At 36.0% G+C, this 24,310-nt stretch overlaps 1 protein-coding gene across 1 annotated transcript in view; it reads left to right on the forward strand.

Annotated features, from left to right (window-relative positions):
* The window catches only part of Cep290 (centrosomal protein 290), a 74,221-nt gene that overhangs the window by 20,917 nt on the left and 28,994 nt on the right, over nucleotides 1-24,310 (forward strand). The window contains 20 exon segments of the mRNA XM_051206363.1: nucleotides 22-762; nucleotides 914-1,006; nucleotides 1,243-1,327; nucleotides 1,815-1,957; nucleotides 2,552-2,716; nucleotides 3,748-3,897; nucleotides 5,558-5,673; nucleotides 7,581-7,683; nucleotides 7,770-8,000; nucleotides 9,176-9,349; nucleotides 13,706-13,817; nucleotides 15,654-15,859; nucleotides 16,484-16,635; nucleotides 17,735-17,846; nucleotides 18,605-19,060; nucleotides 20,264-20,428; nucleotides 21,348-21,455; nucleotides 21,664-21,798; nucleotides 22,910-23,176; nucleotides 23,790-23,897. Coding sequence (XP_051062320.1) covers nucleotides 22-762; nucleotides 914-1,006; nucleotides 1,243-1,327; nucleotides 1,815-1,957; nucleotides 2,552-2,716; nucleotides 3,748-3,897; nucleotides 5,558-5,673; nucleotides 7,581-7,683; nucleotides 7,770-8,000; nucleotides 9,176-9,349; nucleotides 13,706-13,817; nucleotides 15,654-15,859; nucleotides 16,484-16,635; nucleotides 17,735-17,846; nucleotides 18,605-19,060; nucleotides 20,264-20,428; nucleotides 21,348-21,455; nucleotides 21,664-21,798; nucleotides 22,910-23,176; nucleotides 23,790-23,897 — 3,822 coding nt within the window.

The following is a 24,310-nucleotide window of genomic DNA, read 5'->3' on the forward strand; positions in this document are numbered from 1 at the left end:
TATTATGTACTTTGAATACAGATTAAGAGTCCAGCTAAAATAGAGCTGCTTCATAGGAAACCATCATTCAGTATTCTGCAATCAGATCAGAATGAGACAGAGGAAAATATGAGTGTACGATCATTATCAAGAACGCTGTCTGGAATTCATCATAGTGTAGAAACTGCAGTGGATCCTGTTTTCTCTCTAACTAGATGGTCCTCATTTATGCAAGTAAAAGATGATGAAACAACTCCAGGAACCATTACAATAAGGGAGATTTTTAAAGCACCATGTCTACAATCTTTGAAAGATCAAGAATCGTTAGTCAGTACCTTCCGTAAGGGGAGCAATGAAGAAATGAGTGATATGCTATGCTCTCTTTCTGATGAGTGTGTGAAGAAAGTGTCAGGGAGCCATCAAGCTCTAGAGAAAACCAGATTCTTACAGAAAAGCAGTTCATCAGTTCAAGCATCACCAACAGCTTCAGAACTAATGCAGATCTTATCACGTAGGCAAAAGTCTGCAGTATTTTGTCAACAACCGTATGACCACGATATTGATAAAGTAACATCAGCAGATGAACAGGTCCATTCTCAAATAAAGTGTGCTGATAAAAGACAGAGTGAGTCACCCTCACAAACTGAGATGTTGAGAAGTGTGATCGAAGCCAATCTTCCAGATCCTGTGCCTGTAACTGCACAGTCCAAATTATCTCAGATAGATCCCCTTGAAAATCTTACAGAACAGCTACAGAGAGAGATAGTATTCCTTAGATCGCAGGTGAGCTTTCTTCAAACATACTCGTGCAATCTGTCTTATTTTTATGTACTCATTAAAACTTATAACAAATCTGTACTTAAAAAAAAAATCTAAAATTGCAATATATTTCAAAAACGTGTTTACTTGCCTAATATATTAAATGTTTCTTTAGCACGAAAACATAGCACAGGATTTATCGATCCAAGAAGAGCAGAGTAGACATGCAGAAATAAAGCTTGACCGTCAGAGAAGCCAGGCAGAACAGGTAGTGTAAAGACAGACCACCGAGTCTGCTGAGCGTCTCTGCCTCCCTGCCTGCCGTAGGGAGTAGTAGGCAGATGCTCAGCTGGGTTTTGTTCTCGGGACGTTGTTGTATAACGTCTCTGTCTCTATAACCTCTTTTCTGTTGTGCCAAGCTTGAATGTATAAAGCATTGTTTTAACTTGAAACCTATTTTTTTACGGTGATATTTTACGAAACATTTTTATTCTCTTTACTCAGAATGAATTTCTTTCAAGAGAACTAATTGAAAAGGAAAGAGATTTAGAAAGAAGCAGGGCAGTGATTGCTAAATTTCAGAGTAAATGTAAGTCACCATCATCTCTTCCTTTTTTATATACCCATTTTCCCTAACTAAAATTTAAACCTATAGGATTATAGTACATTAGTTATTTTTCATCTTTATAGTCAGTAGCTCAGTCCCCCGATATATATTTGTGGTTTACATTGCTATTTTTATTGTTACAGAACATTAAGTCCAGTTTTTCATGAAAATTCATCACATATTTCATATGCTTAAGTGAAAATAAAGTTATAAAAATTTAAAGATTTTAGTATGACAGAGCTATGCCGTGTGTGTGTGTGTGTGTGTGTGTGTGTGTGTGTGTGTGTGTGCGCGCGCGCGCGCATGACTAAAACAGGTGTGTTTAATTCAGCTGTTCTTGTTTCATCTATAGTTGAATTTTTTATTTACATTTTTATTCTCCAATTTTTTTCTATGTGAAATATCTGTCACGTATATAGAAAATGTAAGTTGATCTGTTTATTCACTGTGAAACAAACTATAATTACAGTAAAAGAATTAGTTGAAGAAAATAAGCAACTTGAAGAAGGTATGAAGGAAATTTTGCAAGCTATTAAGGACATGCAGACAGATCCTGATGTGAAAGGAAATGAAACATCTCTCATTATCCCGAGTCTTGAAAGACTGGTTAACGTAAGTTACGCTTGTGTGTTAATGTCTGCCTGCAGCCTGCCCTTCCTGCTTTAGGGTTTCTTTTTTTTGATGCTTGATAAAATGTTCCGATAAAAAAAAACAACTTAAGAAATAGGATGAATTACACGTCTCAGGCAGGAAGGTGTAAAGCATGAGGCAGCAGCAACAGCTCATCACACTGCATCCACAGCCTGGCAGAAGTAACACTTCTCCTGTGTAGATGCTGACGTGAGCGAGGATGTAAGGAACCTAAGTTACTTGCCCAGCTAACAAGAAACTGGCTCATATATGAATGCTGATTATCTTTTTACTGTTTCCTAGTTTACTAATTTCTTAATATTTACTCAATGTTATTTATCTTAGTGAAGTAGTCATCATGTATAGTAATGTAAGCCAACCTTAAATTTTATAAATATTTATAAATTTATAAAAATTTATAAAAATTGTTTCATAAATAAAAAATTTAAATAGCATCTTTATTAGCCATGCCAGTGAGTACAGAAAGATGATTAAATTACTTAAAGGCACTTTTTTTCTTGTCTATGATTTTACTGTTTTCCATTGTATTTGTAATATCTAATATAAATATACTAGGCGATAGAATCGAAGAATGCAGAAGGAATCTTTGATGCCAGTTTGCATTTGAAAGCCCAAGTTGACCAACTTACGGGAAGGAATGAAGAATTAAGGCAAGAACTCAGGGAATCTCGGAAAGAGGCTATAAATTATTCACAGCAGTTGGTAAAAGCAAACTTAAAGGTGAGAATTTTATTAAATACAAGAAAATATTAAGCCTATGACTGTATGTTCATTGGGAAACTTTAGTTTTTCTTTGTTTGCCTGAGACAGTTTCTTTATATAACAGCTCTGGCTCTGGCTGTCCTGGAACTCGCTCTGTAGACCAGGCTGGCCTTGAACTCACAGAGATAAGCCTGCTTCTGAGATATGCACCATCACCACCTGGCTAGGAAACTTTTTAAAAGACTGCTTTATTAGAAGGAAATGTCCTTTGAGTTATTTCAATGCTAAAATCAGTTTGGAGACGTGAAAAACACTTTCATTTATTCTTTCGTAATTTCTTACATTTTGATCATATCCTACCCTCACACGCTCTGTTTAGATCCTCCCTAGCAACCATACTTTGTCTTCTTTCTCCCTCTTAAACGAAAAAGAAACAAAACCATGGAGTCTGATCTGTGATAGTCAGCTAGCGACTCCTGAGCACGGAGATTCCGCTGAAGTACACTTGACACACTGTAGCTCTATGAGGAAATGGATTTCTGCCTCCCTGGGCAGTTATTACAAATGGCTTCGTGGCTAGGGGGAGGATTCTGTGAGCACTTCCTTTCCTCTGTGCTGGGATTTTGTCAGGCTCGATCTTGTGCAGGTACAGTGGGTGTTCTCCCAACAGTCTCCCTATGGGCATTTGCCCTGCTGGGGCTGAAGAATGAAATTTCCTCAGAGTGATCCCCAAGCTCCGATCTTGACCATCTATCTGCCCATCTTCCACAAATACCCTGGAACCCGATTTAGGCTGAACAATCCAAAGCCTCCAGTCCTGTGCACATTGTTGTTTTATAGATTCTTTACGAAGTTATGTAGAAAATAAGTTCCTATAAAAGAGAAGAGCCCTAAATCTTGTATAAGGCATTTCTAAGTAAAAAGTAAAGTTCAGTTTAACTAATTCTTGTCAAGTTGTTCCATCCATTTAAAAAGATAGAAAGCATGAAGTATAACTTGATGCTTTGTGGTTTTCCTAAATGTGCATATCTTTCCTGGGTTGTTTCCAGATTGATCATCTTGAGAAAGAAACTCATCTCCTACGTCAGTCTGCAGGGTCCAGTGTAGTTTACAAAGGTGTAGACTTGCCTGACGGAATAGCGCCATCTAGTGCCCACATCATCAATTCCCAGAATGAATATTTAATACATCTTTTGCAGGTACCGGTAATTTATATGTTAATGACAGACATTTTTGATAGTATGCTTCTTAATTTAGTCTATGAATTCCTTTGAGTTCTCAGAATAAACAAGTGTGCTATTAGTAGATTGTGAGTCAGCTGAGGTAATATAACTACAGGAAATTTATTCCATTTACCTACATGTAAAGCATGTTCAAGCGTGTTCATCTGTGTTCCTCATTTGAAATTTATAAGGACATTAAGAATTATAAGCAGATACTATCAAGTAGCATTGTATTGTGTCTATTGTTGGTTATAAAAGTAAGCGGATGGGATGCCAAAGCTTCTCAATGCCATTATTAGAATTAGCTCTTTTTATGCTAATCACAGAAAGCTTGCAAACACACCCGACTCACCTATTCTTTCCAATGCAAATGGTTGATCTACTGCAAACTCGGAAGGGCACTCTATTATATTATTTGCCCGTAATTCCTTTTCTGTTTGCTGTCTACATAATAGGATTAAATATAGCCTGATTAAAAATAATTTTTCAAAATTTCACTTGAAGTTTAATATCTATACCTTCACATATGCTATAATTTACATATAAAAAATCTAGTAAAAAATGGATTTCGGATTGTAGGCACCATTGCTTCCCACTGCTGGATTGCCCATTGGTGTGATATTTGAGTTATAATCATCCAATCTTGGTTTTGTATTTGAACATAACTGTACTCTTGCCTTGCTGGGCGCTGGTGGCGCACGCCTTTAATCCCAGCACTCAGGAGGCAGAGGCAAGTGGATCTCTGTGAGTTTGAGGCCAGCCTGGTCTACAGAGCGAGTTCCAGGCTCCAAAGCAATACAAGAGAAACCCTGTCTTGAAAAACCAATAAATAAATAAATAAATAAATAAATAAATAAATAAAACATTACTCTTTATTTGAATTTGTATGCTAACCAAGTCAAGTAAGGGTAACTTGACAACATATCAAAACATTTCTTTAAAATTCATCCTATATCACTACTTTTAAATTCGTGGCATTATTAGTGATTTATTTTTGTGCATTAGAGGGACCCCATCAATCAATAATGGCGACATGATTTGCTTTATCTAAGATTTGTGACTTTTTTGTTTTAATGGGGGCCCATCAAGCTGACTCAGTGGGTAAAGGCACTCGGTGCTGGCCCTGATGACCAGTGTTTGTGTTCAGTCACTGGACCCCACAGGGGAAGGAGAGAACAGACTCGCCAAGTTTTCCTCCAGCCTCCACACATGCATCGTGCACTCGCATGCATGCAAATAAATGCTTTCGTTAATTAACTGACTAGTGTAAAACTCAGTTTTCCCATATTTAAAAAGAAGTAGGCTAATTTTAGTCAAGGCACAAAATTGTATACTGGCAAGAGAATATGTGGCTAAGTAATTGGAGTTTTTAACTGCTCTGATTGGTGAACATTTACGCTTGAGGTGACTACTCGATCTGATAGTCCGTGTGCTTGCCGAAGCTACCGTATTTGAAAAGGGTAATTGTGCTTGCTATGTAGGACTTTTTATGTGTACTGCCCTCATTCTTTGTACTACATATTAAAATGCTGAGAACATGAAGTTTTAGTAATCTTTTTGGAATGTGAATCTGTACCGTTGGATTCAAAATACAGTCTACTGCTATTTAAATTCTAATTTATAAACCAAATTTCAGGAACTAGACAATAAAGAAAAGAAGTTAAAGCATGTAGAAGAGTCTCTTGAAGATTATAACAGAAAGTTTGCAGTAATTCGTCATCAACAAAGTTTATTATATAAGGAATATCTAAGGTATTTATGTTTTGAAAACTTTATAAATGTAGTTGGATATAGTGCTGTTCTGACTGTCACAAAGGGAAGTATTGATCCCCTTCACGTAATTGCTGTCAAAACCATGTTTAAATGTGTTTCTGAACTAGTTTAGTGATCTCAGCCCTCATCATGTCTGGGATTGGTAGGGTTAACGAATTTCTGTGATAGTTTTTTTTTTTTTTTTTTTTGTAAACCCCAGTAGGGTTGTAATGCAATCTAAGTGAATTTTTTCATGAAAACGTTCAAGTTAGTGCATAGAACAGTTTGGTACACTATAGGTATTTGCTGTTGTTAGCAGTATTCATAATTGTCATCACTATACAAACATGTTCACATGGAACTAACATGCCTCCCCTTATCTCTCTCGTCTCATTAATCCAATCATTTTCTTAATGGAAACTATGCTTCATAATCAAAGGTAATTTTACACATTTATGATAGCAGCTGATTGACAGGAAACCCATAGGTAGTTCGAGGATAAATCAATTTGTATGGATTTTTGTTACCTACTATTGTTATAAAATAATCCTAGAAGTTCATACATCAGAGATTGAAGAAGAATAACATGATATTCATATTTTGACACGTCACAAAATTGTCACGTGTTAATCAAAACCATTTAATGGCAAAAAAAAGTAATGATGCCACTAAAATTGGTGTATGCCAAGCATAAATTAACAGTTGTATGTCTTTCCAATTGGCAACAATGACTTATCTACCTGTAGAAATTATTAATTGGATTTCTTTCAGTCGATAAGTAAATCTATTATTTGTTTATGCGTATAAAATGTTTTTATTTGTGTAAGTCAACCTGTGTAATGGGCTCATTACTCACTCATTGTCTTGTGGTGAGAACATAATAATCTACCATTCAACAAATGTTCAAGCATAATATATATCCTGGGATCCCAATAGGTACAGTAGATCTCTTGAACCTACTTTTGCTTGAGTCCTTTACATACCTTCTTTTAAATCTAAAAGATTTTTTTTATTTAAAAATTCTTCTCATAAAATGTATTTTGACTTTGTTTCCCCTCTTCCAACTCCTCCAAGACACATTCTTTCTTAACTACCCAAGTTTGTGTCTGTGTTTGTTCTCTTTCTCTCTTTATAAACAACCCCAAAAATGAAGTGGGCACAGGGTTCCTGCATTTGACACCCAGTGGTAAAGGGAAAACCCATTTTTTCCAAAGCCGGTGATTTCCAATATTTGCATTCTAAATATTTGAGCATATCCATTGCTCATATTTGAGAGTTGGGCCAGAATTTTGAGATTTGATTTTTTTCAGAATTTGTTTAGTATATTAATTATATTTATATTCCTAATCCTTTTCTCTTTACAATATTTTTATAAATTCTATATTCTAATTGTGTAGTTACTCAATTGAAGTTATATATACATATGTATATATGCATATATAATAAAATACAAATATATGTTTTAAACAAAACTTAATCCATTGGGTGCTCTGTAAAGGTAGCTTTTATGCTATTTTAGTGCTAAAATGATGTTTCAAAGAATCCTTCTCAAATGAAAATTTAAAGCTTGGAGTTTTCTTTTTTTACTGACACAAAATATTGCAGACTTGACTTATGTGTTTCATGTCTAGATGATAATTGGGGTATTAAGTTGCAAATATTTTAGAGAAATAGGGCAAATAAAAACGGAAATAACCTGATATAATTGTGATACTACCTTTAATTTATTCAAAAAAAATTGAGTTAAAATTTAACTCTTTCACGGTACATGTTAGGTACAGTGTCTTTTTTTCTGAGAAAACTTAAAGCTTATATAATCAAAATCCATCCCTTTTGTTAAGTTAAAGTTAAGTTAAAAACTCTGTTTACTTTATTATCCTTTTAATGGTTATTGCATGATGTTATAGTGAAAAGGAGACTTGGAAAACAGAATCTGAGACAATAAAAGAGGAGAAGAGAAAACTTGAGGATCAAGCCCAGCAGGATGCTGTGAAAGTAAAAGAGTATAATGTAAGCACAACTTTAAATGTCACTCTGCCAGGCACAAATGAGGACTGCTAGAGTCACTTGGTAACGTCAGTGGTTTGTTTGTCCAGAATTTGCTCAGTGCTCTTCAGATGGATTCAAATGAAATGAAGAAAATGCTTTCAGAAGCCAGCAGGAAAATCACTGTTTTGCAAGTGAATGAAAAGTCCCTCATACGGCAGTATACCACCTTAGTGGAAATGGAGAGGCAGCTCAGAAAAGAAAATGGGAAGCACAAGAATGAGTTAATATCAATGGAAGCCGAAGTTACTGAAAAAATCGGAAGTTTGCAAAGATTTAAGGTATTTCTGCCCTTTGGGGGTGGAGGGGGGCTCAGGAACCTTTTGGGTCTAAAGACAGTAAGACTCATGCACATCCATCCCCAGGATTTATGGTTAATGCTTATTGACATTTGCTGTATTACTCCATCCATTTTTGAAGGAAGACTTAAATTGCAGACATTTTTTTCCATAAATATTTTTAACATACATCTCTACAGTAGAAAGCTGTTGTTTATATAATTTTAATAATATTATTTCCCTAATTTTCCCACTGTGCATGCTATATTAAGTCTTCTTTAGTTGCTGTAGGCTTTGATCATGAATAATGCACTTACTGGATTTGACAGTTATGTGTCCGAATTTCTGAAGGCAGCAACCTGTTTTGCTTTGATTGATTTGATTTTATCAAGTTTAGCTCTGAGGCCTTGATTTGACTCAACTTAAACAATTTTAGCCAGAATACATCTATGTTATTTTATTCCAAAAGAAAGCATATCTGTTTAGATGTTGTTTGGTGGGGAATTACATCATTTTTAATTGATGTCTACATTTTTAAGTGGTAACTGGTAAGATTTTTACCATGATATAAATAAAGGATCCTTTGCTATTTTTCCCAGTTAACTTTAGCATTTATGATGATTACCTGCTATGTGTTTTCGTGTCTGTCTCATATTATTAGTGCTGCTACATTCTTTTGAAAGTAGAGAAATTTTTGTCATTGGCCAGGGTACCAAGTTCTCCTGAAGTGTATTTCCCCCCGTAAAGACAGTAGGAGTGCTTTGATCTTTCCTTCTCATCACGAATTTGTGTGACTTCAGGAAAATAAATAGAGCTAAGATGTACGGTTCCCTTAGTTCATGGTGATTTTGTCACAGTGTCAAATGTTTAATTGATTTTAATCTTCTAAAATTTAAAATAGGCAAGCATCCAAAGATGACTTCTGAATGATTGCAGTCTATTAATACTTTCTGAAATTAATTGTATTTCATTTACTGTGACAGTTTGTAAAAGAACTCATTTAAATTGATAATTAAAATTTTTCAAATATAATTTCCTATGTGAAAGAATAACATGAGAAATATGTTTTTCAAATGGCTTTAAAATACGTCTGCTTTCAGCGAAATTATCTTTCTTAAAAGATGCTTTACCAGAAAAGAAAAATGCACAAATTTAACTCTGTGTATCTTTTGTTTCAGGAAATGGCTACCTTCAAAATTGCAGCTCTCCAGAAAGTTGTAGATAATAGTGTTTCTTTGTCTGAACTAGAACTAGCCAATAGACAATACAATGAACTAACTACTAAGTACAGGGACATATTACAGAAAGATAACATGCTTGTTCAAAGAACAAGTAACTTAGAACACCTAGAGGTGAGTGTGGATGATCTTTGAACCTTGTTAACTACCCACTGTACACTGAAGGTACCCTGGGGTCCATAGGAATTTTACTGATATCAAGTGATTAAAGTTGGCTCCTATGTTTTTAATTGTAATGGAGATATGGTAATAGGTATAATCTAATTGTGGTTTGTCCAGCATATGAATGCATATACCTGTATGTAACTTACTATCTATTTATAATTGCAAATAACTTCAAAGGTAACTTTATCTAGGTCATCCTTTTATGTATCTTTTATGATTTAGCTGAGCCAAACTTTGTTCGTGGAACACGTGTAATTAAAGGGAGAAATGCTCTTCAGCACCCATTCCTTTCTTTTCTTACCCTGATCTCAGAGCCCTAGATTTGGTGTCTTATGATGGGTTTATTTGACTGTGGATGCATTATTAATGACATTTCCTAGACATGAGCTCTCCAAATCCCCGTTCTTTTATGGTTTAGAAATACTGACAATTAGAGTGGCGATGAAGGAGGTGGTTCTGTATGTAGAATCACTTTACCTGCAAGTGATTTGGATCAGTGGGACGCATATATTTTAGTTTCTTTTCTGTTTGTGTAATAAATCACCCAACAAAAGCAAGTTTAGAAAGAAGGGTTTATCTGACTCACAGTTCATGGTAGAGTATCACGGGAGGAAAATCAGCATAGCAGGAGTGTGAGGCAATTGGTCACATGTCTACAGTCAAGGCACAGGTGAATGAATGCTTCCTGTGTCTCAGCTTGCTTTCTCCATTTTATATAGTCATCTCCCCCAGTAAGGGAAGTAATCCTGTCCACAGTCAAGATGGGCTTTCCTACATTAGTTAATACAATACCGATAGCCCCCACAGGGACCATCCCCCCTAGCTGATTATAGATTCTGTCAAGTTGATAACTGCAACATTATGGAGGGAAAAAAAGCCTCTATGAACCCATAACACCATCTCTCTTATAGCCAGGAGGGAGATAGAGAGATGAAAATTGTCTTGCCGGGAAGCTGGTGTCCAGGTAGTCTGAAATACACAGCGCAGAGACAGAAACAATAAGAAAATGTCTTGCCTGTTGCAAAGGAAATGGCAGTGACAGACTTCCAGAAATTGTTCTTGGTTCACTACATGTGTCATCACACGTGTGCCTACACTCACACACATCACACAGAGACTAGAGTGGTGGGAGGTCATAAGCGCCTTTAGACTATTCGTGTACATAGTCCAGATCTTTCATTCTTCTGTCTCCTGCTCCTTCCTTTGATTTCCTTGGTGGTGGTGGTGTGTGTGTGTGTGTGTGTGTGTGTTGGGGTGTATGTGTATGTGTTTGCATGTAAATGGAATACTGGCTTGATGTTGGAGTTCTCACTTTTTATTTAGTAAAATGGGGCCTGAAGTTTTCCAGTTCTAGCTAGTTTCCCTAGCCTGCTTGCCCTGGGGCTCCTGTCTCTGCCTCCTGAGTGCTGAGACTGTTAGGTGCTGCCGTGCTTGCCAGGCCTTTACACGGATGTTTGGAATCCCAGGTCTAGTCCTCACCCTGCACAGCTGTTACAGCCACAGAGCTGTTTCCCTGGCTCAAGAGAGTTTTAAAATTTTATGTGTATGGGTGTTTTTCTTGAATGTATATCGATGCCTGCAGAGACCAGGAAGCTTATTGGATCCTTTGGAGCTGGAGTTACTGACAATTACAGACAGTGCTCTTTACAGCCTAGCTCTCTACATTTTTTTGTTTTGTTTTGTTTTTAAATAAGCAATTTCCAGTTTTTGACATTCTCAGAAATTGGGGTATATGTCTGCAGCCTTCTCAGTAGAAACTGAGGTATATGTCTTCAGGCTTCTCAGAAATTGATATGTCTACAGGCTTCTCAGTAGAAGTTAAGTCTTTAGGCTTAATCTCCTTTAAGATCCCTTCCCACAGCATGGAATAGGAAATATTTGGTTAGTTTACAAGCTCTTACTTGCTTAGGGGAAAACACTGAGTAAATTAGATATTGCATTTCATTATGTATTAATACTGTCTAGAAATATTCATGATCCATTTACTTTTTACTGCTTTTGCTGAAAACCAAAGATGCTTATGTTACTATTTAAAGATAATTCTGCCTGTGTAGATGTAGTAATAATTTCCTTTTTCCATTCTCCATGTCCTTGTTCTATTTCTCTAGTATTAACAAAGCTCTCAATGACAAATCTGCAGTTAGCTACCAGTGAGCTGTTTTTTTCCTTATTTCATATTGCTAAAAATCAAACACAGGCAAGAACTGAATCTCTGAACTCCATCTTCAATCTTCAATACTAACTAGTTATCTAAATTTTATTTACTATTACTATTATTATTTGTGTGTGTGTGTGTGTGTGTGTGTGTGTGTGTGTGTGTGTGTATCTATGTGTGTTTGGTGTTAGTTTGCATGTGTATTTATATCAAGTAATTTGCTCTAGTCAGTTTATGGTAGGTTCTGGGATAGAACACAGATTGTCAAGCTTGCATAGCAACAACTTTTACTTGCTGAGGATATTGTTTGCCTTCAATGAATAATGTTTAGTTTAATTCTTCTGTTTTCCCAAAGAACTTTTTTTTAACCATTCCTCAAAATTAGTAAATGTATATGAGATGTGGATATACGTAGGCTAGAGTTTCAGGTGCCCTTGAGAACTTGAGTGCAGATCCCAGCATTCATGGTCAGGTATCTCACAGCTGCCTATAACTCAAGCTCCAGGGGCTACTGCTACCTCTGTCCTCGGTAGGCACCTGCACTCACATGTGTACACCACAGAATACGTGTGTGTCTGTACATTTTATTTTTAATTATATATATATATATATATATATATATATATATAAAGAAAATAACATTTTCTTTAAAAGTTCATATACCTTGTAATTTAATATCCGTGTTTTAACTTAAATAGTATAATGGATTCATCTCAAAATGCTTGTTAAATGCCCATGCTCCCAAATTGCAGTGTAACAAAGCTGCCTGCAAAATTTAGCGAATAAAATAATCATTTTATTCTTGCCATAGCTTCTGGATATCAGAACTCAAAGTCACCCTGCTACAGATGGTTCTGAGAGACTAAGAACGACAGCTGGGGGAGGGGAGACTGTGATCTAAATGTATTGTATGAAAACATGATTTTTAACAAGAGTCCATTGTGGGGAAGGAAGACTGACTGAACAGGAGGGTAGTGGGACAGAGGTTAATTTCCAAATCCTTTCACTCACATAACTGGCACCTAACAGGGATGGCCTAAGACCGTTGGAAAACACAGGCGCTTGTGTTATGATTCATAACAGTAGCAAAACTGCAGTTATAAAGTAGCAACAAAAATAATGTTATGGTTGGGAGTCACCACAACATGAGGAACTGTATTAAAGGGTCGCAGCATTATGGAGGTCAAGAACACTGCTTTAAAGCAAGACAAGAGTTTAAAGGTTCGGAGAAGGAAAATGGGGCTGAATTGGGAAAAGATTGGGTGTAGGAAGACCTCAGCAACAATAAGCAAAATTAAAAGCCTAGCACTGTAGATTTTGGAATTTAGGGACTGTAAGTCTCAGTGAAGGATTATCAACGGTGAGCTGGCCTATGGGCATGTCTGTGGGGGAATTGTTTTAACTATCTTTATTAATATGGGCATATACTGCTTACTGTGGTGTAACCGCTACCTGTGAGGTGGGTTCTACCTATGCAAGAGCAGAGACATCAAGCTGAGATGAGCAAGCAAGGATGCATGCACTTAACTTGTGTTCTTGACTGGAGGTTGTGACTTCCTGCCTTGCATTCTCCTTAATGATAGAAGGTACCCTGTAATTACATGACTTCAGTAAGCTCACCCCTAATTGTTTTTATGATGGGCCATTTTACCACAGCAAAAAGAAGTTAGCACAGGAGATTCTACCACACTTGCATTCACACGGACCATAAATGGAGAAGCCTGTGAAGTGTGGGATTTGTGCTTATTGCTTTTTACTGTTGACATCTAGCACCTGTTGCAGATGTGTAGGGATGTGCACTTTAGTGCTTGTATGAATGAGGCAAATGAGCAATAATTTGTGAAAGTATTCCTTATTAGTTAAAATGAGCAGGTGTATCTTTAGTGGCAAAGGTTAATACTTTGAAGTCTAGAGCCAGATGTATTATATACACGAGTTTGAATATTATTTGTGTGTGTTATGTGAGAAATTATAATTTCTAAGAAAATATTTTTGGATCTAGTTAATTTCAGTGTGTGATTTTTGATTTGCCTCTTATAATAAAGCTTAAAATTTTAAATTAAAAAAGTAGGTTGTGACTTTTAAGAATTAATACATAAAGTCATCCTCATTGCCATGTAGTTCATCTATAATGTCTATATTTTATTAAGTGTGAAAATGCATCTTTAAAAGAACAAATGGATGTTATAAGTAAAGAACTAGAGATTACAAAGGAAAAACTCCATACCATTGAACAAGCCTGGGAACAAGAAACTAAATTAGGTAAGTCTTAAGACTCAGATAATTTCAAGTGATTAGTGTCTAACAGTGATTCTTTTACTGAAAATTCCTTTTCTATTGTATAATTTGGTATAGCTTGATTTAAAAAGATGAACTGTATCCTGGAGTTTAATATACTGATGATGATTAATATCCTGGGTGCTTGGTTTATAGTTCTCACATGAGATTTTTTTTTTCCCTAGTAAAATTATATATTATAAATTTGTGGTTAGACACTAGTTATTTTGAAGTATTTTAACGACAAAACCAAGTGATAATTTTGAAATATGTGTTTTCCTGAGTGCAAAATTTATGTTATAATTTGATACCTGTAAATGAAAAGATCAGCATAAATTATCAAAGAAAATTTGAGAATTTTTATTGCCTACATTTGCAGTAATATATTGTCACATTTTTCTTATGTGTGTTTTATATTTTAATACTTTAAATAATAAATACTTTGTTATATACTATATCAATTTAATAAATTTTCAAAGTATTTCTGCATCTTAATCATTTATCTTATAAAAACTCATATAGTATCCTATTATTTGAATGATTATGAGTAAAGTGTTTTGATGGTATCTTGTTTATACTCTAACAAATAAAGCTTGCCTGATGATCAAATGGCAGAGTTAGCCACTAGCTAAACATTGCACTCAGGAGATCTGTACAGATAGACAGGAAGTGAGATGGCTTGAAGGAGATAGGAATTTAGGCAGATCGAGACAGGAACTCAGTCTCTTCGGTGGGAGGATTTTGTAGAGGTAGTGGCCGGATGCTTCTCTGATCTTTCAGCTTTCATCCCCTATTATCTGACTCTGGGCTTTTTTTATTAAGACCAATTGGAACTTGTGTTACAAAGTATTAGGGGTGTTTTGTTTTGTTTTTGCCATTATTTAGAATGCTACAAAGATTACCTTCATTTATATCTGACTTGCCATATTATTATATATAAAATTATTGTATAAAAATTACAGTTTGATAGTGTTTGATATTACATGTATATAAGGTCCAAAATAATGCTCCTGGTTTGAGATTATACTTGTAAAATCTATGAGTCATATAACTTCAGACTTTACTTTTGAACTTGGTGCTTGGTAACATTAAAAATCAAGTCATTGACCCTACATGTCCAAAGTGGCACTGCTATCTATCCTGTATTGCCCCCATGTAGTTAACATCCTTTCCATAACAGGCGGTTCGATCACCACTTGTTACACCCCTCCAACCAATGACAGCTCTGCTCTGCACTGACCTTCACATTGGTGTTTCAGTAATCTCATAGTTGACGTTGGACTTCCTTTTGGCTGCCAGCTCCCACATATTGACATGGATACTTCTGATTAAGTATGGAAGCTTAGCCTTAGCTTAGGCTTGTTCTACTAGCTCTTAAAACTGAATCTGTTTATATTCATCTGTGTTCTGCCATGTGTCTTGTTACCTCTCCTCAGTACCTTACACCCGACTTCCTCCGTGTTGGCTGGCAAACCTCTGGCACCTTAGATTCCTTCTCTCTCTCTCTCTCTGGAAGTCCTACCTAGCCTCTCCTGACTTTCTGTTGGCCATTCAGCTCTTCTTAAACCAATCAGGAGGTGCCTTAACAGAGACACATTTTCACAGTACATAAAAAGATTATCTGACAACATAGAGTTTCTGTTGTCATTTGTTTATTCTAGGAAGATAAATGGGTAGGCATCAGACATGTAGGAATAAATAATGAGAAGAATGCAGACATGTCTTAATACAAAAAGTTCATTCCTTGCTATAGAACTATGCTACTTTTTTTTTTAATACCTTTTCTGAATTCTCTTCTGTGTAATGTATTATCACATACAGGAAACGAATCAAACATGGATAAGGCAAGGAAATCAATGACAAATAGTGACATTGTTTCTATTTCAAAAAAAATCACTGTGTTGGAGATGAAGGAATTAAATGAAAGGCAGAGGGCTGAACACTGTCAGAAAATGTATGAACACGTAAGGACTTCATTAAAACACATGGAAGAACGTAATTTTGAATTGGAAACCAAATTCACTGAGGTTTGATATAATTTTTATCATATAACTAGACAGAATTGGTGATAGTAGATATTGGAGTATTAAGAACTTTGTCTCTGAGGTAGCATATGCATAAAGCATTTGTATTTCATGTAATGGATATACAGACAAATGTTTTAAAATCTGAATTGCTTTAGATTAAACCATTTGTTTCTATAAACAAATTCTTTCTTGCCAGTGTCATGGTATTAATTTTAATGAACAGAAGGATGTTGTTTATTAAAAAGCAAATTGTCTTCCAATCCCATCTCTTTGTTTAAAAATACTCACTGTCTTTTACACTCTAGAACTTGTTTAGGAGCAAGACTATAGTATGCGGTAAAATAGTAAAAACAAAAATCTCTGCTTTCAAAAACATTCCACGTGAGGGATACTCTCTCAGCCTAGACACATGGGGGAGGGCCTGGGCCCTGCTCTAGATGATGTGACAGACTTTGAAGACTCCTCATGGAATGCCTCACCCTCCCTGGGCAGCAGAAAGGAGATGGGATGGGGTTTGGAGGGGGGGAGGGCGGGAGGAGAGGAGGGTGAGGGAACTGGGACTGACATGTAAAACAAGCTTGTTTCAAGTGTCCTGAGGAATATTTTGTTGTTGCTTTTCCATAGCTTACCAAAATCAACCTGGATGCCCAGAAGGTGGAGCAGATGTTGAGGGATGAGTTAGCTGACAGTGTGAACAAGGCAGTGAGTGATGCTGACAGACAGCGGATTCTAGAGTTAGAGAAGAGTGAAGTGGAGCTCAGAGTCGAAGTGTCTAAGTAAGTGCACACAAACATTTCCAACATTTGATTGTTGTTAAAAGATCAATTATGGACGTATGTAGCTATATCTATACTGGTTTTTGATAAGAGGATTAATGTCAGGGCTGGTGTTTAACCAGGTGATATAATATTGACAATGTCTCCCCTACCCCCGAATGTAGGGATGCAACTGTAGAAGACATTAAAGCTGGAACAAAAACCATAGGGCCCACATCTTATTCGTTGCCTAGTTTTACTATCTTTAAAAAAGAAAGGAATTTTGCCTTTTTATAAGGTTGATGTAAACATATAATTAATTCATATTTTGATTTAATTTTCATGTCTTAGAAACTAGCTCTGTGGTAGGTTTTGTGCAAGACATTAGACATTAATTCAGGAACTCTTGCCTACTGACACTGAGGTCAAAGTTTTTTTATTTGGCCATAGGAAATATGCCCAGCCCCTTTAAATCACTAAGTGTCTACTGAGCACTCTCTATTGGAGCACTAAGTGCCTGCTGAGCACTCACTCTCTATTAGAGCACTGTGTCTGCTGAGCACTCACTCTCTATTAGAGCACTAAGCCCACGTTTTCATTGGGCTTCGCTATGGAAATCATAAGGTAAATTAACTAATTACACCTTCCATATGTAACATAACTTTCTAGTATAAAATTCTGTGTGTGAAGCACATAATGGGAAAGTTAAAATGGGAATTTTACATTGAGTTTTAAATGTGCAGTAGCAACAGGTTAGCCTAGCTAGATTGACCAACCATTCCCTAAATATAATAAAAAGTGTCTTAGGACACTAGGAGCAAGTGTTTGCTGACCACCTGCATTTGGAAAACGACATAAGCCATCTTCTCAATTTGACTTAACAGATGGCATATCTTTCAAGTGACAGACTTCCCGAGTAGGGGATGTTGTTATAGTATAGATCACTTTCTGGTCTCTTACAGAATTAGGTTTCATGAAATAGTTGAAGAGACCCTTGAACTCTTCGAACTTGATGCAAAGAAGAGACGCTATAAACCGATTGCTTTTCTAGAATGATGTCTCAAAATTAGGGCTTTTGGTGTTTGCTGAGTTGTTCCTTAAGTATTTTATCACTCTCTAGACTGAGAGAGATTTCTGATATTGCCAAAAGACAAGTCGATTTTTTGAACTCGCAACAACAGTCCAGGGAAAAGGAAGTGGAGTCCCTCAGAAAGCAGCTGCTGGACTACCAGGTATGCACTGGGCTGCCTTCTCCCTTTGCTCTGCTGTTGGCTAAGCTCACCCCAGACACTGAAGGAAGCACGCAAGGCTAAGCAGAAGTAGTTGCAGCAATAGAAACCTGTTTCTGTTAGAAAACCTCCTCATTTATTTATTTTTGCTTTTTTGAGACAGGGTTTCCTCTGTGCAACTGTCCTGGCTGTCCTGGAACTCGCATTGTAGACCAGGCTGGCTTTGAACTCATAAAGATCTTCCTGTCGCTACCTCCCGAGTGCTGGCATTAAAGGCGTTCTCCACCACCACCAGGCACTCGAAAACCTCTTTTATTTGAAATACAGATTAATTTGGCAGCTGCCAGTCACATTTAATGTACTAAGGAGAAATAACTAATGAGCCTTTAACACAGTAAGGAGGGATAATTATGAATATTTACTGACTGTATTTTCTCTTGTACATACTTGTAACTTTTTACATAATCCCATGTTGTTTTTAGAGAATTAAAAACCAGAATTGTAATGTTAACGTTGTCTGTGAACTAAAAAGCAAAACACTACCATTCCAACTATCATTTAATTCGAATTCTAAGAATGTATCATTCTGGATATATAGTTGGTGGCTATTATGTTAAAGAAAAATTGTTTGTTTAAAAAAAAAAAACTCCTTTGCAACAGTGTTTTAAATTTTTCTTTAGTAAACTTTGAGTTTGAACCCATGATGTATTTATTGAAAAACCTGAACTTAATAAATAAATGTGTATTTTTTTTACTGTTAGGCACAATCTGATGAAAAGGCACTAATTGCCAAGCTGCACCAACATGTTGTCTCTCTTCAAATTAGTGAGGCCACTGCTCTTGGTAAGTTGGAGTCAGTTACATCTAAACTGCAGAAGATGGAGGCCTACAGTTTGCGCCTAGAGCAGAAACTGGACGAAAAAGAGCAGACTCTGTACTATGCCCGCCTGGAAGGCCGAAACAGAGCAAAGCACCTACGCCAAACTATTCAGGCTCTGCGAAGACAGTTCAGTGGCGCCTTACCCTTGGCCCAGCAGGAAAAGTTCTCCAAAACAATGATTCAGCTGCAAAACGACAAACTTAAGATTATGCAAGAAATGAAAAACTCTCAACAAGAGCACAGAAATATGGAAAACAAAACACTGGAGATGGAATTAAAATTAAAAGGCTTAGAAGAGTTGATAAGCACCTTAAAGGACGCTAGGGGGGCCCAAAAGGTAAAACTTGATCTGAAACTCATCATTCCTGTGCTACGTAGTAATATCGTTCTTCACACATAGCTGTGTGAGAAATGTTCAATGTGCATTTAAAATACTAGTTGTAATTAGCTTAGATTTAATAAATCGGGAATTTGGACTTTTCCTAAGTAAGAATCTTCAGCAAAAAATACGTTTTTTTGTGTGTAATAGCACAGAATAGCAGGAAAGGTCAAATAAATATTAAGTACAATAATTTAAATGACTTAATAGTCATCAGTTGATTTCTATTCTGCACAAATATTTTCTCTTTGAATTATTTGTTTTTTTTTTGTGTGTGTGTGTTTTTATTTGTCAATCTTCCTTGTATATACTTAGGGTTTTCATAGATGTTTACATTTATTTTTTAAAGATTCATTATTACCATCATTTGGGAAGAATTAAACAGTACCTAATATCTTGACGTTAAATCCTTTTCTCTATGCTAGACTTAGATTTTCTTTTTTTTTTTTTTTTTAATTTTTATTTACTGGACAGATTTCTCAAAATGTTATTCTTTGACGGTTTTATGTGCATACCACAATAGATTCTGGTCACACTTATCTTCCCACTTTATTGTACCCTCCTCTTCCTCACCCCCACCACCTCATCCCATCTAATCCTTGTCCCGTGTTTCACGTGGTTTTGTCTTCATTTTGTTGCTGACTGAGCATGCACAGCACCGCTCCTGTGGGCATGAGTGTGAAACTGTACACAACACAGGAACATGATTGTGCCACCAGTATCTACATCGTTGTAGACAAGGGAAAGAATTCTATTTTTCAGAGCAGTACCGATGTATCAATAATAAACAAGTGACACAGCATGAAAAGCTGAAAGGAAATGTTACTGATGTCTGTGTATTTGTAAATAATTTGAAGCAGGCAGTGGTGGCTCACGCCTTATTCCAGCACTCAGGAAGCAGAGGCAGGCGGATCTCTGAGTTTGAGGCCAGGCCTGATCTTCAAGAGCTAGTTCCAGGACAGCTTCCAAAGCCACAGAGAAACCCTGTCTCAAAAAACCAAAAAAAATTAATAAATAAAATAATAATTTGAAGACTTATTTTAATATTGTACAGATTTTAGAATAATCTTTGGGAATTCTAAATAACTTTGCCATATATCTTGGCTAGGGGCCAATTTCAGTAAAACCATGATATAGCATTTATGTGTATATGTCATTTAGGTAATCAACTGGCATGTGAAAATAGAAGAACTCCGCCTTCAGGAACTTAAGCTAAATCGAGAACTAGTGAAGGGTAAAGAAGAAATCAAGTACTTGAATAATATCATCTCTGAATATGAGCAAACAATCAGCAGTCTCGAGGAAGAAATTGTTCAGCAGAACAAGGTTTCCTTTTCTGTTTACTCCTGTTCTTGTGTTAAGGCTATAAACATCAGGTCATTACCCTTTAATTGTATTATTATGATGAAATGTAGCTCCCATCATATTAAGAAACAAAATAGCCTGTTTCTTGCTTCTTAAACTCCAGTTGACTCATGTGTAACATAAGTCTTAAACTTAAAAAACAATATGTCAGCAAACGTACTAAGTGAATTTTTATTTTGATAAGTTATTTGACTTCAGGCAAGTTTCTGCTTGTTGTCATTGTTGATGTAGAACGCAGCATGGGGTAGGAAAAGCATGTGCTTGAGAGCCAGATGCCACTCAGAAAACACACACTTGCCATGGAGATTGTTCCCTGTGCTTAGGTCTTCCTTCTGTATCGTAGCTATTCATGCTCACGATTTCACTCCTGATGATCTTCACTCGCATACCTTTTCATGCCTATGCAACTGCAAAGGCTCCTTGGTATTGAATGGTCTATTGTGTCAGCAAGTCCCTACATGGGGAATCCTGCTTTCATTTTTCTAAATAGTGTTGGCCATCCCCTAGTGTCTTACGTAATTGTTATTGCCTGTTCCTTACTTCCTGGGATGTAAGCTCCTTGGGGACAGAGACTAGGTTTTGTTTATTGTTATGCTTGCATTGCCCCAAATAGTGCTTGAAAAAAAACATGTTATTAGACGGGTTTGGAATGGATGGATGGATGAGTAGATTCATGACTAGGGTGAAATTCTGACTTCACACCTGCCTGCCTCTGTGGTCTTAGGCAAATTGGCTTGACCTCCTAAGTTTGTATATCTTCCCATGTAATAAGAGTGATAGTAGTAACAGTAAAAGCTGAGGGTTAAATAAGGAAATGTGTAGATGCCTGTTATATGTTCAGTATTACTGTGCATGTGCCTAACATAAATGTCTTTTTTAGTTTCACGAAGAAAGACAAATGGCTTGGGATCAAAGAGAAGTTGAGCTAGAACGCCAACTAGACATTTTTGACCGTCAGCAAAATGAAATACTCAGTGCAGCGCAAAAGGTATAAAAAACTCACTAATTGTGTTTGCTACTTCCAGAATTAGGTATATTTTTAACTGTAAGGTGTATGCTTTGGGTGAATTGTCAGGAGTTTCTTTATTTAAAGAGAAGTGAATTTTGGCTCATGATTTTTTTCATGCATTTAAAAGATATAATATTGTTTTCTCAGTACTACACTGCTGTTTTTAAAGCATGTTATTTTTCAATAGTTTGAAGAGGCTACAGGATCAATGCCAGACCCCAGCTTGCCTCTTCCAAACCAACTTGAAATTGCTCTACAAAAAATTAAGGAGAATATTCGAACAATTCTTAAAACACAAGCCACTTGCAAGTCACTAGAAGAGGTAATTGGAAGGATTTGTATTTTGATTGGTATATTATTGGGTATGTTTATGGAATTTTCTAAATAATATGTTCAAATGGCAGTAAAGTATAAAATGGTAGATTTGTTCCTAGTTCCTCTCTTTTTCTATTCTTATATACTATTTCTAATAGCTGATAATGAATAGTCCATACAGTTAATTTGAACTTACCATTCATTTGTTTACTGTATTTTGCTTTTGGGAACACTAAACATAAAAGTAAGCATCAAGGGTAAATAAAAATTTTCTGAATTACCTTCCCTTAACTGCTGTTTTCATTATTATTTTTTACTTATTTTCTAGTTTATGTTATATACCCTTTAAGTAGTTTCTTTGTTCATTTTATTTCTGAGTAGGTAAAGTTGTAGCAAAATAAGTTATTTAATCTAGGTACAGAATTTGATTAATAGGTATCAAATCATCTCATTAAATCATTTATAAAATAATATGAACTGATTATTATTTAAATTTTAGTTTATATCCAAACATTAGTAAGTGCACTTAAGAAAATTTTATTGTGTAAAATCCTGCCTATATAATCAGTTTAGGAAAGAACTTAACATTTTTGGTTTATGGGAAGTTATTACTAACTTAATAGTTTTACAATATCTGCTATGATCTTACTGAAGATTAAAAGCTCTTCTCTGCTTTGGTGTGGCCAACAGAAGTGATTCACTTGCATGTTGAGGGAAACCCCAGCCTTGTGCTCGAGTAACTCCTCTGCATTAGTTTGCTATTGCCCTGTCGTTTCTCACATCAAACCAGTGGCTTCATTGCATTTTCCTTGTCCTAGTACTGTCACTCATTTCTAGTTCTCAATCGCAAGGTATAGGTACAGTTAATTAATTATACTTTGTGTTGAACCTAACAGTTTCTAACAAGTGATATCTTATAAGCAAATTAAAATATACATGTGAATAAATATACTGTCACATAAAAATGTAATAAATAGAATTTCATTGATGAGTGACTATTACAGGTATGTGAAGAATAAAGTGAAACTGCTTGCTTGCTTGTAATTCTAACTAAAATTCATGTGAAGCATTTTAAAGGGCAAGCTGTATGGTAATAATTTATTGTGACTTTGCTATAGAAACTAAAAGAAAAAGAATCTGCATTGCGGTCGGCAGAGCAAAACGTCCTGTCAAGAGACAAAGTAATCAATGAACTGAGGCTTCGATTGCCTGCCACAGCGGATCGAGAGAAACTTCTAGCTGAGCTAGACAGAAAAGAGCTGGAACCCAAATCTCACCACACAATGAAAATCGCCCATCAAACCATTGCTAACATGCAGGCCAGGTTAAATCAAAAGGAAGAAGTACTAAAGAAATACCAGCATCTTCTGGAAAAGGCCAGAGAGGTATTTTGTCGTTCTGTTTTTTTTTTTTGTTTGTTTGTTTGTTTTGTTTTGTTTTTCTCTTAAAGTGGTAGTTTGTTTTTGCTTTCAGATGATTCTATTTAGGAATTGTTGTTTTCACATGATTGGGTTACAGATGTGTTAGTAGAACTGACAGTTTGTATACATGTATCTCCCTCCTATGGGCTGAGGTAAACAAGATTACTGTTACACTAAATGAAGCTGGATGGTTTAAGGAACTATCAGGTGCATTCATGACTAAAAATTGAAACAAGAAGGTAAATCATGTTGCCAGAGGGGTGATCTGTGGAGACCTAATTTTCTAGAACAGTAGGAGAGAGACTTAGTATTTTAAAATGTTTCCAGAAACAAATTAAGGCTGGTGGATGCCTGTTATTTTAATGTTAAGAATAAATTGTAATGTAAGACTTGGGTAGTCAACATGAGCACATGCTAGCAGACATGTAATAATGACCTAATATACATACATATGCATGAAGAGATTGTATCTTTTTTACTTGGAGGCTTTAGAAGATTAAAGAATAACTGAAATATTTTAGAATATGAATCTACTTCAGTTGTAATTTATAGTACAGCTCCCACTTCTTATGAACAGGAGCAAAGAGAAATTGTTAAGAAGCATGAGGAAGACCTCCAGGCTCTTCATCACAAACTAGAACTACAGGCTGATAGCTCACTCAATAAATTCAAGCAGACAGCCCAGGTAAGGTTCTGAGAACTTTGCTCTATTCTCCATTGAGATTTGAGATAGCTTAATTTAAAATTTACCTCTTCATATCTCACAGTAGAACATAGCCCACCTGAGTGCTGACAAAATAATCTCATGACAACATCTCTGATCATAAAAACATGATCATTTTTCTTAAACTCAAATCTAGTCCTCAGTAATTGTCACTGCTTGTAGAATCATATTTATATCCCTTTACCACGAATTCAAAGCCTCTGTTATGAGTCCACTCTCTGTTTTCAGATTCCATCCATAAATGTATTTGTATTTATTGTTCAACTTTTGGATTAACCTACTTGCCCCCTTTTGGTCATTCTGTCCTTTATGTGTGAAAAGTGGCCCTTCTCTTAACCCGTAAGATAACATGCGGCTCCTCAAGGCTCCCCTCA

Source organism: Phodopus roborovskii, unplaced genomic scaffold (assembly GCF_943737965.1).
Source record: "Phodopus roborovskii unplaced genomic scaffold, PHOROB, whole genome shotgun sequence".
Lineage (NCBI taxonomy): Eukaryota > Metazoa > Chordata > Mammalia > Rodentia > Cricetidae > Phodopus > Phodopus roborovskii.